Raw genomic sequence first — 13,760 nt, 5'->3', positions numbered from 1 at the left:
GTATTTATTCTCTCTTCTTTCACCAGCCCACCCATCCCTCACCCTGGTTTTGACGCTTAACGGTTCTGTCCTTTCTCTCTGGTCGTGATGTGATCAGAAGACCACGGCCAGGGAGCGGGACCAAGATTCTAGCTCTGCCCAGGCCTGACTCTGCCCTCAGGGTAAGTAGAGAACAGTCACTCCTAGTTTTAACACTTGTGAGTAGTGTTTTTCAATAAAGGGACCAGTGGCGAACGTGTAGGAACGTAGGGTGCTGATAGTATGAAAACGTCCTCTGAAAAAGTAAAAAAAATGCTCTGTACGAAAAAGGCAAAGGACACCTTCGAACAGGTGGAGAAGGTAGTATGATCTCTGGCTGCCAAGGTATACTCTCATTCGTGAGCCTTGTCTAGTAAGTGTTGACTCACTGTAGTGAGTCGTGCCTGGTCGGTAGACCAGAAGCCTCTGACCTCCACGTTATTTCTATGAATATGGTGCCGGTGGAGCAGGAGCCTCAGGAACTATAATCTGTGCAAATTGAAATCTCAATTTCTAAAACCTCATTTTTTTTTAACTGAAAAAAAATGTTTATTTAATGACATGGGGAAATACAAGACTGGGAAAAGTAGAATGCAAAACTTTCCCATCCTCTCTCCCTCCATTCCTTCCTACCTTCCTTTCTTTCCTCTCTCGTTCTCTCCTCTCTCTTTCTCTCTCATATATGACAGGAAGGTAACGTATGCCAAAATGGATTACTTTTGTAAGCAGAGAAAAATCAACATTTTAAAAAGATTTAAATTACATTATTCATAAATCCCAAATTTCCCCTGTTGGGCCATTGAATCCATTAGTGTTCATTAATCTCATCAAGCCAGCTGAGCATAGGACACTGTTCTCACAGGTTCCTTTGTGTCTCTTCCAAAGCCACCCACTTCAAAAGGATGACCTTGCCAGGCAAAAGGCTACTGTTGAAGGATAGATTTCATCTCTTGGCTTTCCTCTAGGTCCCGCAGTACCTCACTTTTGAATATAGGTCATAAAATTTCTAGCTGTTACAAATATTCTTTCTTGTAAGCCAGAGGGAAAGACTCAGGGAAGTTAAGAGGAGGGGAGGGGCCCATGTTTTCCTCTTTTATCGCTGGAAATCCTCATCATCCGATAGATCGTAGGTCACATGCATAGTGTGTGTGACCTCCACTCTTTGTGCAGGTGAATTTTGCAGAGATTGCCTGTGCTGGGCCTCTCCAGACATGGCATAAGCCTTGGCTACTAACACACTTGCCTCTGCAGTTGGGGGCTGACTTCATGAACAAAGAAACACAGATGGAATGGGCCTGCTGCAGGTGCTGGGGAGCCTGGTCATGTTTCCTCTGTATCTGCAATTTCCTCATATGGTCCGATCAGATCTGACACCCTGTTACCCTTGACAGTAATAAAGTATGCCAGTTGCTAGGTTCGGCCCATTGGATGGCCAGGGAGGCTCTGCCCCAAGCAACTTTGAGGTCTTTCTCTGAGACTTGTAATCCACAAATGCCTCCCTCATATAATTCTTTCAGCTCCTTCTTGCTTCTCTCTGCCTTCTGCTGGTTGAACTGGGCCTGTCTGCCATGGTTCTCCAGGAGGCAGGCCATCCCCAGAGTGTGGTAGAGCATGACCAGAGCTTCCAAGATGTCCTCTCTGTCCTTGTCTGGTTGAGTCTCTCTCCTTTCCAGGTCAGCAGTGTGGTCTGGGTGGACCCAGGATGTTTCTTGGCCCAAGCTGGGCGGCCTCTCAGTGTCGGGTAGCTGTAGCCAGGTTGACCAAAGCCTGCGCACGTTTCTAGTATCCTTTCCCAAAAATAACCTGAGGAAGGGTGGCCCAGTGAATCAGGTCCTTGTTTGCATGGGTGTCCAGTCCTTCCTTAACCAGCTGCACTGTTTTCTTCTGGGGTTGACCGCTTTCCCTTTGGGAAGAGACGCGCAGTCTAGGGCTTCCTCTTCCTCCTTGGCTGTCGTGCCTTCAGTCTCTCACCCCCACCAGTGGAATGCAGCTCCTCTGTGGCTGGTGTGGTGGGATCTTGGTTTGCTGTGACGGATGGAAGCAGTCAGCCTCACTGCTGACAGCTGGGGTGCCCACGGGGCTGGCTCCCATCTTCTTCCTGAGCCCTGAGTGGCTCTCTCTAATCCAGGCTCTGGGACATCCACGATCTGAAAACCAGAAGGGAATATTAACTAATTTCTCTTTCTAATCTCTACTTTCAAAACCAAGGCCAAGGCAGTGAATTCATTCTTCATCAGTATAGCAAGGTCAAACTTTTCAAATCCCTAAACTCTGTTTCCATGAGGTGTCATGTGCCCTGCATTCGAACAAAGTTTGGCCCCTCTCTCAAGTGCAGATTGAGCCTCCTTCCTGGTTCTGCTGTAACTTCATAAACTTGAAGCCACATTTTTATGACCATCCCCTGGCTTCTTTCTTGTGGGCAGTGCCCCTGCCACAGAGGACTAGGTGGACTGTAAAACCTCATTAATTCAGACCTTAAGGTCTCCTGCTTTGCGATCAAATCACAAATATACCGAGCTGCTATGTCCATCGAAGACGCTGACACTTTGCAGAAGTGGCTGTAGCTTACCCATTGCCCATGTCATCCATGAGGAGCTTTGCTATATAAGTTCATTTTATTTTTTAAATAATTTTTTAAAAGAAAATAAAACTTTTTAAGTACTTTTAAAATATCCACTTAAATTCAAACAAAGTACTTATAATGTAAATTGTAGTGCTCTGTGAAGTTAATTGCAAACCATTTTTAGCTTGTTACTGAGACACAATTTCTGTTATTGAATGTATTTGAAGCCATATACTTATTTAACAAAATCTGTAATGCACTTTCCCTGTGGATCAACCCAGATTAGATTGATTATGTATAGTTTTCATGGTCCCTCAAAACCCTTCATGTGTGATTTGTACCTTTGTCCTGTTTGTAGATGGTCCACTTTCTGAAACGGATCTTCTCGTCCTTGACTGTCTGGGCCCATGGGGTAACAACATTACCCCAGTGATGCGAGGGGTTACAGATGGAATTCATTACCTTCACTCCCCAAACTGTCCCTTCCTGTGTGTCTAGTCTCCGACCACTCTATCCTCAGTTTCTCATGCCATCCTCAAATTCGCCTTTGGCCTCCTTCTTGCTGCCCGCCCCCCACAGCACCCAGTAAAATAAACATAGATAATGCCTTCTTTATCTTTGTGTCCTTCCTTCTACCTAGCCCAGTGCCTGGTGCCTGGTAAATTTTCCACAAAAGCTTACTGGATTTTGATTATTCCAAAGTCCACTTTAAAATCTTCAGTATTATTGGGTTTTAACCTGCAAGATTAAGAGCTGATAATATTAGAACTTAGGAGTATGATATCCAAATTAATTACGATACCCACTTATTCTCAGCATGATTTTTATTTAATGCAGCTGATGGGCCAGGGCTACTTTTTTTGTATATGTAGCCAGCTTCTTGCATTAATAAAAGCTACTGAAGAGCATGCCCCATGCTGAACTCATTTTTGTCCCCATAGCATGAAGGCATTTGCTGAGAACTTCCCGTTGATTTCAGAGTATTTTTTTTTTTGAAAGAAGCAGTTTTTGATCATTTTATTTCTCCACCTTTGACTCTCTCTTCGTATTCTCAGTTAGCAAAGGTGTATAGGAAACCTACCGTGTCTCCACAATTACACTAGGTCCACTGGCCCTCGAAAATGAATAAGGCTCGCCCTTACCCTAGGTACTTCACAGTCCAGGGGAGGATGAGGCAGGAGGGGAGATGAGTGTCTAAAAATGTAAGGAAACAGATACCCTGGCCCCCCAAATTTTTGTAAGACCGTAGAAATCAGTCCTGTTTCCAGTAAGATTGTTTGTGAAAGATAGGGTTTTTGTTTTAATCGATGACATCTTCTCTCTCTGTGTGACAGGGAGTACACATCCTTGCTCATTGCCTCCGATGAGCTACTAAATGAGGGAACCAGGTGTTTGAAGGACCGCCTGGGCACTTCGACACCCACGTCGGGTTTCAGCCAGACTGGCAGGAGCCCGTGTTCTGGGCTCCTCCCTTCAGCCCCACCGCCAGTGCTGCAGCTGGGTTCGCTACGCTGCTCTTGGTGTTGGTGTCACCCACGCTGCAGAACAATGGGCTTTTTTAAGTCCCCGCACATCTAATTGAGTAAAGACATTACTGACAACATTGGTTATTACATTGCATAAGGGACTCCTTACTGTAAGCCTTAGGGAAGACCGTGTCTGTATTTATTATACAGGAATAGTCCGGCAAGCTGACGTCTTACTTGTTTTTTCATGTAATGGACACCGAACTGCTGATATCTCGCATTTGCTGCCAGAAAGCTTAGTGTCAGATCGTGGAAGGCCGTCATACGTGTATTTTGTTCACCTCGTTCCTGACTTCTCTTTCCCTTTTCCTTCCTGTTCTCTCATGTGGGGTTTATTCATCCTTTAAAGCCCCTTGACATTCTCTGAACAAAGCCAAGGGAGGAGAAGGTTGTGAGAAGAGAAACCTACCTGGAGGTGACAGCCCTGTCAGCGTGGTCCTGGGAAAATCTAACGGGCTGTGTCTCGGCTCCTCCTCCACAGCATGCCTGGGGATGGGATTATTCGGGCTCCTCCAACCTGGGAGAGCTGAAGCTCCTTCTGGAGGAGGCGGTCATGCTGCGACGCCTCAAATCTGACGTCCTTGCCCAGCTCCCAGCCAAACAGCGCAAGATGGTGGTGTTTGCCCCAGGTCAGATCAATGCCAAGGCCAGAACGTCCCTGGATGCCGCCGCCAAGGAAATGACCACCAAGGGCAAATCTGTGAGTGCGGGGCTGGAGACGGGGGGTTGGGAGTTGTGCTCACAGGTCTTTCTTCCCGGGACGGGCTCTGCGGACATTTCCCAGAGATCTCTGAACTTGCCTTTCCGTAACCTCTTCCCTCCTCCCTGGGCAAGGACGGTGAGCCCGTTTCATTTCTCAGCCTACTCAGTCTACTTCGAAAATCTCCTGTGAATTTGCAGTTTTATGCTTGTGTAGATCACTGTTGTTCGATGATTCTAAACATAAACTGCAGGATGGTGATATATATTCTGAATAGCTCAAAGAAAGTTAGAATTTATCTTTAGTGTATTTTGAGAATTCCTCAGTCTAGGAACAGTTGTTAGAAATTAGTTTATGTGTATTTGGTAGATATGTTAACCTTTTAACTATCCCCTGTCATTTGCTTTAGTCAGAATAACAAATTGACAGTTATTTAATAAACTTGAGTTTTCAAACCTTCTTAACACTTTGCCTCCTTACTATAATCATTTATGGTTGGCAGTACGCTGGCAGGATCTCCTTTTTAATACAAGGAAACTGAGGCTCATAGAGACTGTGATTCCACCAAGGTCTCCTGGCTTCTCCATGGCAGAGCTGAGGCTGTATCTAAGCCTTTTACCCCTATATTTTAGGGCTCTTTCCACTATGGTATTTTTATTTTTTCGAAACACTTTCATTTCATATCTTTCATTAACATCTTACTATGCTAAGCACCATGTATAATTTACACCAGCTCCATGTCTGTCCTGTTGAGACAAAACCTTGCAACTTTTATTGCCAAGAAAGTAATAGTCATTGACATTTTTTTGGCATTATCATAAAGCATTATCTGGGCTTTATCTGATATTACCCTGTACAAAGAACCCTTAGATTTAGAGGAAATCTCAGCCTTCTGGAAGATTACAAAATAAATAAGAATGACAAGAGACAGAATGCTTGATATTTTTGCATGTTATTTTACCTTGTGATGAGCCAGAGTAACTGGTAACTTTTAGAAACAGAGGGTAGAGTAGAGAATGCACGGGTCTGTTATCAAGTTGTGTTTGATTTATGCCATGTTTCATATAATAATCTGGATGGTCTGGAGGAAATGAGCAGGCAAAATCTCTTTGCTATGGAGTTTTCAAACAAAATTTGTGCAACATTTTTGTGGATATTCAGATCAACAGTTCTAAAATTGTGTTTCAGTAGAACCATGAGTGGAACTAGGGCACTCCATGGCTAAAAACAATCTTGATGGTCTTTTCTGATTTCTAAAGATAAAATTCAATGAATGGACAGTTTCTTCTCTGTTTTTAAGTTTTTCTTATAACCTTAAACCTGGAATGTCTATTAACTTTTGCTCACTGGTGAACTCTACCAGATAAGAAAGCCAATGGGTAAATATAGCAAATATAATATTAATGGGAAAAATTCAGACATGCAATATTTTTAGATGCAAAGATCTGAATATTTATCAAATGCTATGTTTTAGTCCCTTGCATGTCGATGGAAGTAAGTCTATGGGTATTTCGTGGGATTCCCCAGAGAACACCCTTGCCCGTACCTGGTCTACCTCCTGAACCAGATTGAGAACAGTTACTGTAGACAACTGAAAAATCAATCAGTAGGCATTTGAATTGAGGACGAAAGTACCATTAACTGGCGTAGAGAGAACCATAAATGATGCAATGTGGCCAAAAAGAAAAAAATAGAAGGGAATTTCAAATTAGTGCAGCAAGATTTGAAAATATTTGGTAAACTTCTGCCAACTCGCATAGTTCCTCAAGTTAGGTGAGTGGCTCTTTCCAAAGATGGTTTCAGATATAACTTGAGAGTTTGATTTTCTGAGTTTGTGGGCAGTGATGTGAAATCAACTAGGCTGAGCCATGGAAATCAGGAATGTTGGGTGTTTTATAGCTTCTTGTAGCTATGCAAATCCCTTAAATTATTTGGGATATTTTGATATTTTCTTACTTAAAAAAGGAAGCCACAACCTGCCTCATGGGTTTGGTGCTGGAAAAATCCATAAGGAGAGAGCCAGCTGCTCAGAAAATAACCCCTCCTGTAGGGTGATTATCAGCTCTGCCACTTCAGCATTCCAGAGTCTTAATGCTATTTTGCAGATTATGAAAATGAAGCTGAAATTGCAGCATAATTCTTCAGGAATCCAGCAGAGAAAGAGCCTAGAGCTCTTCTCAGTCTCAGGCTTGATACTCCTATCTGCTTCCATGGAGTCTTAGGAAAATTAAAAGTTTGTCCCTGAAAGAAAGAAATTGAGTTGGTACAGATTACCTTCAGCGTGATGCGAAGCCAGATACTATATAATCAGATTATCAGATTCTTTCTGATAATAAGATAATTCCTTGAAAATGTGGTTCTTCTTTGCATTCTTTAATGTAAACTCGTTTTTACAATGGAAAATCCAAGTAGAAAACAAATTTATGAGCTTTGCAGTTTGGACCATCAGAACCTCTCTTATTCTAAAGCCACTGATTTGGTGCGTCTGTAAGCTGGAGATCCGACTGGGAGCACCACCCTAATTTAATTCAGGACGGGGAGCCATGCCAACTGAGAGTTGGACTAGATGGCCCTTAACACCCCTCCTAACCTTGACCAACTATGAAATCTTGAGCTAAAGAGTTAAAATGAGGAATCATAGTTTTATGGTTTTTGTCGAATAAGGAAGCCTGTGAATCTATAGGAAGTCAGCCTCCCCCAGCCACCTACATTTTTATAGTTACTATTTAAGCCCAGTTTCCCTGCAATTTTGCACATTATGGTGGCTCCAGCAAAGCACCGGTGACCTGTCAAGAAGTGAGTTTTTCTGTGTTCCCCCACACCTTCCCTCTGGAAGAAGGCTTTTTTTTTTTAAAGCTTTAAATCACAGAAGCCAAGGTAAAGCAACCAATTTATAAAATATAATGTACGACGGAGGCTTTTTCTCATTTTCAGTTGAAATAATAGGTATCTCTTCACAGGCTAAAAAAAGCCGTCTCTAATCATCTTTTGTCTAAAGCTATTTTTTGATCAGCAAGACCAGGAGCAGAAAAATAGAACACATTCATGCAGACTTCCTGGTGACAATATCAGTTCACCTTTCTGCCATTTGACAGTCCATTCAAATTTCCAACATAGAAAAATAAATTCGAAACCCCAGTGGGTCTAATTTAATAAAAGCCTAAGAGGCAGGAACAGAAAAAGTAGGTTATTTAAAATTTCCTGGTCTAAGGCTGGCAAAAAAAAGTCAGATTGTTAAAGGACTAGTATCTGTCTATCCAGTTTGGGGAAGTTTTTTTTTTTAAAGATAAAACTATTGATTTCTCCCACATTAAATTTCAGTGGATGTCTATTGTATAAAATCTGAAAAATAAAGGGAAGTACTTAAGTAATATTTGTTAAACATTTTTATTACTACACTATAGAAAAGATTCACCCATTTTTTTATCACATAATTTCAGCATTTATCGTTGGATGGTTTTTCTATAAAATGTATACATATTTTGCTTTAAACTATATTGCTTACGTATATACTTAATATAAGAATATATGTAACTTATGTATGTGATAAGCAATATATATATTTTAAAAACAGAACTGGGATCATATAAACATATACTAACTGAGGAAGAAAACAGGTTACAAAACTGTATCGTGAATACTTTCCTTGTTGTTAAATGTTCTTTTAAAACATGATATTTAAAGTCCGCATAGTATTTTCTCACATGGCCATTCTTAGTTGGACATTTAAGTTAATTCAGCTGTTCACTGTTCTCAGTAATACTACACTGGGAAAGTTAGGCCCTCTAACCTAATGCAGTCCCTGGAAGGATATGCCGAAGGGACAGAGCCAGGTTCCTTATGATGACCTCACCCACAGTGCGTCTGCCTCAAGCAGACTGCACCCCAAGCATCCTGTCTACAATTTTACTCTGGTGTGTTACTCTTGTCGGGTCCATCCCTCCCACCCACACTCACTCACTCCACACTTGCCAGTTAGAGAGAGCAAGGAAGGGCAGAACAAACAGGAGGTGAAATGTGAAAGGCACTTTCAGAAACCTTGCCCCAAGATTTACTATACATGAGAAAATGAACACCTTTATTGCACACGATTGGTGGGATGGCTTTCTAGGCTGACATATTTGGGAATGATTTCTCAGTGTGTACCAAAGCCTTCAAAATATGCCGAACCCTCTGATCCAGCAACTTACACCTTAAAATTTGTTCTCATGATATCATCAGATGCACACAAATTCACATTCTGTGTGTCCAGAACCTTGTCAGAGTCTAAACTGGGCCTGTAGCTGAGAAGCAAGTTATTATACACTGCCATGGAGTTGCATCTTCAGCATGAATTCCCAGGAAGTTTAAGTTGATAAATTGGACTACTGCCACAAAATAGGAGGGACAGTAGCCTCCCTGCCACGATCTATGTAGAAGTGAAATGGATCCACTACCCTGTCAGTGTCCCTAGGAATTCCTATGGTTCCTAGGTACCTTTCTTCTGTCTCGTCAAGATCTGTAGGAAAGATGCTATTTAAAGCCAAGAGGCAGTCTGGCTGTGGCTACTTTCCTGAGCTATTAAGGACCCAGGAGTACGGAGTTTAGGGCCATAGATGTGATCACTGCTGGCTCACTTCTTTGTTCCATGAAGAAGCTATTGTGTCAGTAACTGGCCTCACAGGCCCAGGCACGAGAAGGTGGGGGCATCTGGAAACCCATGCTTGCCAGTGGTAGGAGATGGCTGCCCTACCCGTGATGACGATTACCTTTCATCTCTGGGAGCCTAGAGTGATAGCGAATGTTGTCTCATATTATGAAGCTATTTGAGCATCTCCTATGTTAGCATTCTTTATTAGGATTTATTTACGTGCAAACTATAGAGAAGACATGGTCTCTTGTCCTGGGTAGTCATTTACCTTATGTGGGAGACAGACCAAAAATCTGTGAGTCATGATTTTGAGATGATAAACTATTTGGGATCAGTAGGAATTGATTTAGCAAGTTTTGGATAGAAGTGAGTTTAGGCAGTCGGGTATGGACACAAGTTGGCAGAAGAAAAGGGGAGGCAAAAACCACAGTGGGCCAGAATCACGTTGAAGTTGTTCTTAGGCTGTATGTAGTAAACACAGGTGCTTAGCAAGGCCGCATTTCAGCTGATCACATGAGCTTGGTGTACATGGTAAAGCCCTACCTGAAATGCCTTTCCAAAGAGCTTTCATGTTCCTTGCCTCATCGGATTCTCACAGTAGTTCTCGGTGGGTGACAGAGTAGCTGTTATGCCATGACCATGTCTCCAGTGACAGAACCAGAGTTCAGGCAGTTCCTGTGACTTGTCTAAAGCGAGCGGATTAGTCAGGGTTTCCTGACCTGGTGACTGGTGTTAGTATTTGTAAAGCTCATAGTGGCGATAATTATGTCAGTTTAGCTCAGAGTTCTCAGAGTGGGAGACTTTAAACCTTCGACTTCTCTTTCCACAGAAAGGACAGCAGAGAGAAGCCCTCATTCTCTTCTTCAACAGAACAGCCGAAGCTAAAATCCCATCTATCATGTAAGTAGTCACCAAGTGTCAACTTGTCTCTTTCTCTCTCTCATCTTTAAAAAGAAACACCTATTATTTTAGTCTGCCAGAATAATTTTACTGCTCTGTAAGAAATGCTCAGAGATTCCAGTTACCGCTGCCTTGAATATAAGGTGTAGGCCAACACAGCCTCATCTCCCACGAGGCGCGTGGAGGCTCGTCCCTGGAGTGCTGCCAGGAGGTGCTGGGAATGAATCCCCGCAAGGTCCTGTCTTGACCCAGGTGAGCTGAGCCACTGCCGTTTGCGAGGAGGGTGGGGAGACTCTGACACTAACGGGGCGTTTTCCTCTTCCAGGGAGAACTGTGCTCACTTGCCTACAGGAAAAAATTAGGGCTTTCATGAAAGACCAAGCAGCTGCCCTAGGTGATCCCCTGGCCTTCTCCAAAGGCATGAAGTTTCAGCCATTATTGACCTATATAAAAAGGAGCGTTTTAAAGTTTGTTCAAAAGATATGGGCGAGTGGCTATTGTCACACTTATTCTCCTTCCGCCTAAAAACCAAAGTTGAGATCATTTCTTTTTTTTTTTTTTCAGTTCTATTCTTAAAATTTTTCACTGACTTGGAAAAAAATCTCAGTTGTCTACCTTTCTTAAAGAAAGAAAAACCCACTCATGTTCAAATGTCACCGTGATAGAAACTTGACACAATTCTAATGACGTACAGTTTGCCTGATTTTTTTATTGTTTAACATTCATGTGAGACTCGCAAGATAATGGTCCAAGTGGTGAAATTACGATGAGAATGAATTTGGCGAGGGTTGAACCGTGCCACATTGGCTGTGGGGACGGAGATTTGCAGATACATTGAAACACACAGCTTACCCCACCCTCCCACTGAGCCTCCAGACCTCTCAGCCTCACCACTTTTCCACTCTGACCCGTTAGATGTGGTAGGAGAGTGAGTTTGCTGCGTTATTCATGTCTAAGATTCTCCACAAAGGCTGCTGAATGCTGGCCAGCTCTCCTTCACCCTCTGGGAACTGCCCTTTTCATTTATGATACTGATAGGAGACTTGTGAACTCCAGATGTGGTTTTTATGGCCTGGAAACTTCTCTATCAGAAACAAATCTGAATTGCTCCCACTGATCCATTTCTCATGTCCTGCCAAGTGACAGATGGCAAGGGTGCTGGTCTCCTCCCTCGCTCTCTCAGCTTGTGACCTACAAAATTCAGGGTTTGTTGAGGGTTGGATTCAGAACCAACATCTTCCCTTAGAAATTGTAAGTGTAATCATTTTTCCATCTCATAAATAAACTTGGTAATACTTTGTCTTAGTCTGTTCGAGCTGCCATAACAAAAATACCATAGACTGATAGACTGAGTGGCTTATACAACAGACGTTTATTTCTCACAGCTCTAGAGGCTGGGATGTCCAAGGTCAAGGTGCCAGCAGATTCAGAGTCTGGTGAGGGTTCTCTTCCTGGCTTGCAGGCAGCCTTCTTCTCACTGTGTCCTCACATGGTGGAAGGGACAGGATGCCTCTGGGGTCTCTCTAATAAGAGCCCCGACTCCATCACCTCTCATAGGCCCTACCTTTCGATACCATCACGTTTATGAATACTGGGAAGTGACATAAACATTCAGTCTATAACATACCTTATACATACTTTTTCAAAATTCTGTTATAAATTATATAGTGCTTTATTATTTCCAACAATTTTGACATTTGTTTAACTCATTTTACATTTATAGCCTCTTCATGAAATCAGTAGAATAAGTCACATTGGCCCCATTTTTTTTAAATGCAGAAACTGAGTAAATCTCAAATGTCCTCGGGCAGAGTAAATGCTCCTTGTGTCCAAGGAAGCTAGCTCACCTTCCCACTGCCCTGAAGGAGCAGTGACCTGCGCTGGGGTTGTGGGCACTAGTCCAGGGGAAGCCAAATGGGAATGCTGACTGGGTGACTCTTCCTTCCTACAGTTCCCAAGGGTAGCTGCTGTCCTTTAAGGCCACTGCTAAAGATAAGGGGCAGAAAGTTAAGAAAAAACACAGTAGATAGAGGAGAGAAGTAAATTAAAGGGAGAATAAATAAGGTCCTTCACCCCATATTCCTTTGCCTCAGGAAAGAATGCACTTACTACTCATGTAACTGTTGGCAGTCAGATGTGGGTGGGAGCTGGAGAGCCTGCCCTGACCATCTCTTCAGTATTATTACTTAGGTTTCAATATTATACTTCCAGAAATTTGATTATGTCAAGAATCCCTTAATCCTCTGCCTAGGTATTTTCAGATCTACAGACACTTCAATTTATATTGAAAACACATTATAAAGATAATAGCAGCCAAAGTGTGAACTGTTAATTATCTTCTGTGATCCCAAGTAATAATGTTTCGGTAACATATCAGAGACACAGAAAACATAAGGATACTTCAATTTATTTGTGTATGGAAGATGACTTAAAAGCGTAGCAGAACTTTCTGCACATAGCAAAAGATGGCTTACTTCCCCAAAGCTCTCAGTTTTGCTGCTTCTATTCAAGTGGCCTGGCGTGAGGGAAGGGGGAGGAGATCAGCTCTCAGAGAAGGGAGCAAATGGGCTGGGGAGGGCAGGCACCCCGAAGATGTCTGCTACAGATGCAGTCACTTTTCAGGAATTAACCTCAACCGGATGAGTGTATGTTTAATTTATCGTGTTGTCATTGTCACATGCAGTGAATATATCCTGGACCTGCTGGAAAGTGGAAGAGAGAAGTTTCTGGTGTTTGCACACCATAAGGTGGTTCTAGATGCAATTACTAAAGTGCTTGAGAAAAAGGTAAGCTCCCTTTGAAGTTTCACCTGGATGCTTTTAATTGTTTGTGTGTCAGCTGCTAAGTTGTTCTGAGCAGGCCGAGGTCAAAGTAGTGAGATGATGGTTTCCAGAAACATTGCTAAAGACTTTCTGAAGAACGCTTCTTGCTTGTAAAGCCACACTGAGATCCGAGCATTTCCCCAGCAGTGCCCTTTAACTTCCTCCGTGCTCGGTACACGTGGCTCAGGAATCTTGCTTCGGGAACCTCTCTCAGTGGGTCTTCCATGATCCTGTGTAGATAATTAGAAAATTAGCAAGAGAAGAGGTGGCAGAAATTGTTCTCCTGTGCGGAGACAAGTATTTATATGAATAGCCCGTTCACTTTCCTCCTTTTGTTCCCCTGATTACTGTCCAAGTGGCTTATTAATTGTACATGGCCATGCCCAAACTTCAGTACAGTTACATGGTCCTCATTAAATTGAGTGAAAAATATCTACAAGGATTTCCTAGAACGTTCATTAAACTAAACACACCATATTTTCACCCCCTTTTTCATTTTTGGTTAAATTTAGGACCATGCATTACCTTTTGTTGTCCTTCATGCTTTACATTTATGTCATATTTCAATTATACAGAAGAGTACAGAAAAAAGAAAACCATC

General features: G+C 42.6%; 1 protein-coding gene, 1 long non-coding RNA gene and 1 pseudogene across 5 annotated transcripts in view; 1 reads left to right on the top strand and 2 right to left on the bottom strand.

The window, feature by feature from the left end:
* The window catches only part of SMARCAL1 (SWI/SNF related, matrix associated, actin dependent regulator of chromatin, subfamily a like 1), a 52,434-nt gene that overhangs the window by 28,659 nt on the left and 10,015 nt on the right, over positions 1-13,760 (top strand). For all 4 annotated transcript variants that reach the window (XM_011358633.2, XM_011358631.2, XM_011358632.2 and 1 more), the window contains exons 12-14: positions 4,589-4,807; positions 10,267-10,337; positions 13,021-13,123. In XM_011358633.2, coding sequence (XP_011356935.1) covers positions 4,589-4,807; positions 10,267-10,337; positions 13,021-13,123 — 393 coding nt within the window. The remainder of the gene's footprint in view (positions 1-4,588; positions 4,808-10,266; positions 10,338-13,020; positions 13,124-13,760) is intronic.
* Positions 13-2,109, bottom strand: LOC105291080 (annotated as a pseudogene).
* LOC111738690 overlaps positions 13,130-13,760 on the bottom strand; it is a 9,396-nt gene continuing 8,765 nt past the window's right edge. Inside the window, exon 3 of the long non-coding RNA XR_002779943.1 lies at positions 13,130-13,389. This is a non-coding gene — a long non-coding RNA (uncharacterized LOC111738690). The remainder of the gene's footprint in view (positions 13,390-13,760) is intronic.

The sequence above is a fragment of the Pteropus vampyrus genome, unplaced genomic scaffold, assembly GCF_000151845.1.
Source record: "Pteropus vampyrus isolate Shadow unplaced genomic scaffold, Pvam_2.0 Scaffold42, whole genome shotgun sequence".
Lineage (NCBI taxonomy): Eukaryota > Metazoa > Chordata > Mammalia > Chiroptera > Pteropodidae > Pteropus > Pteropus vampyrus.
Note: the sequence above shows the minus strand (reverse complement) of the source record. Positions and strands in the feature narration are given on the sequence as shown.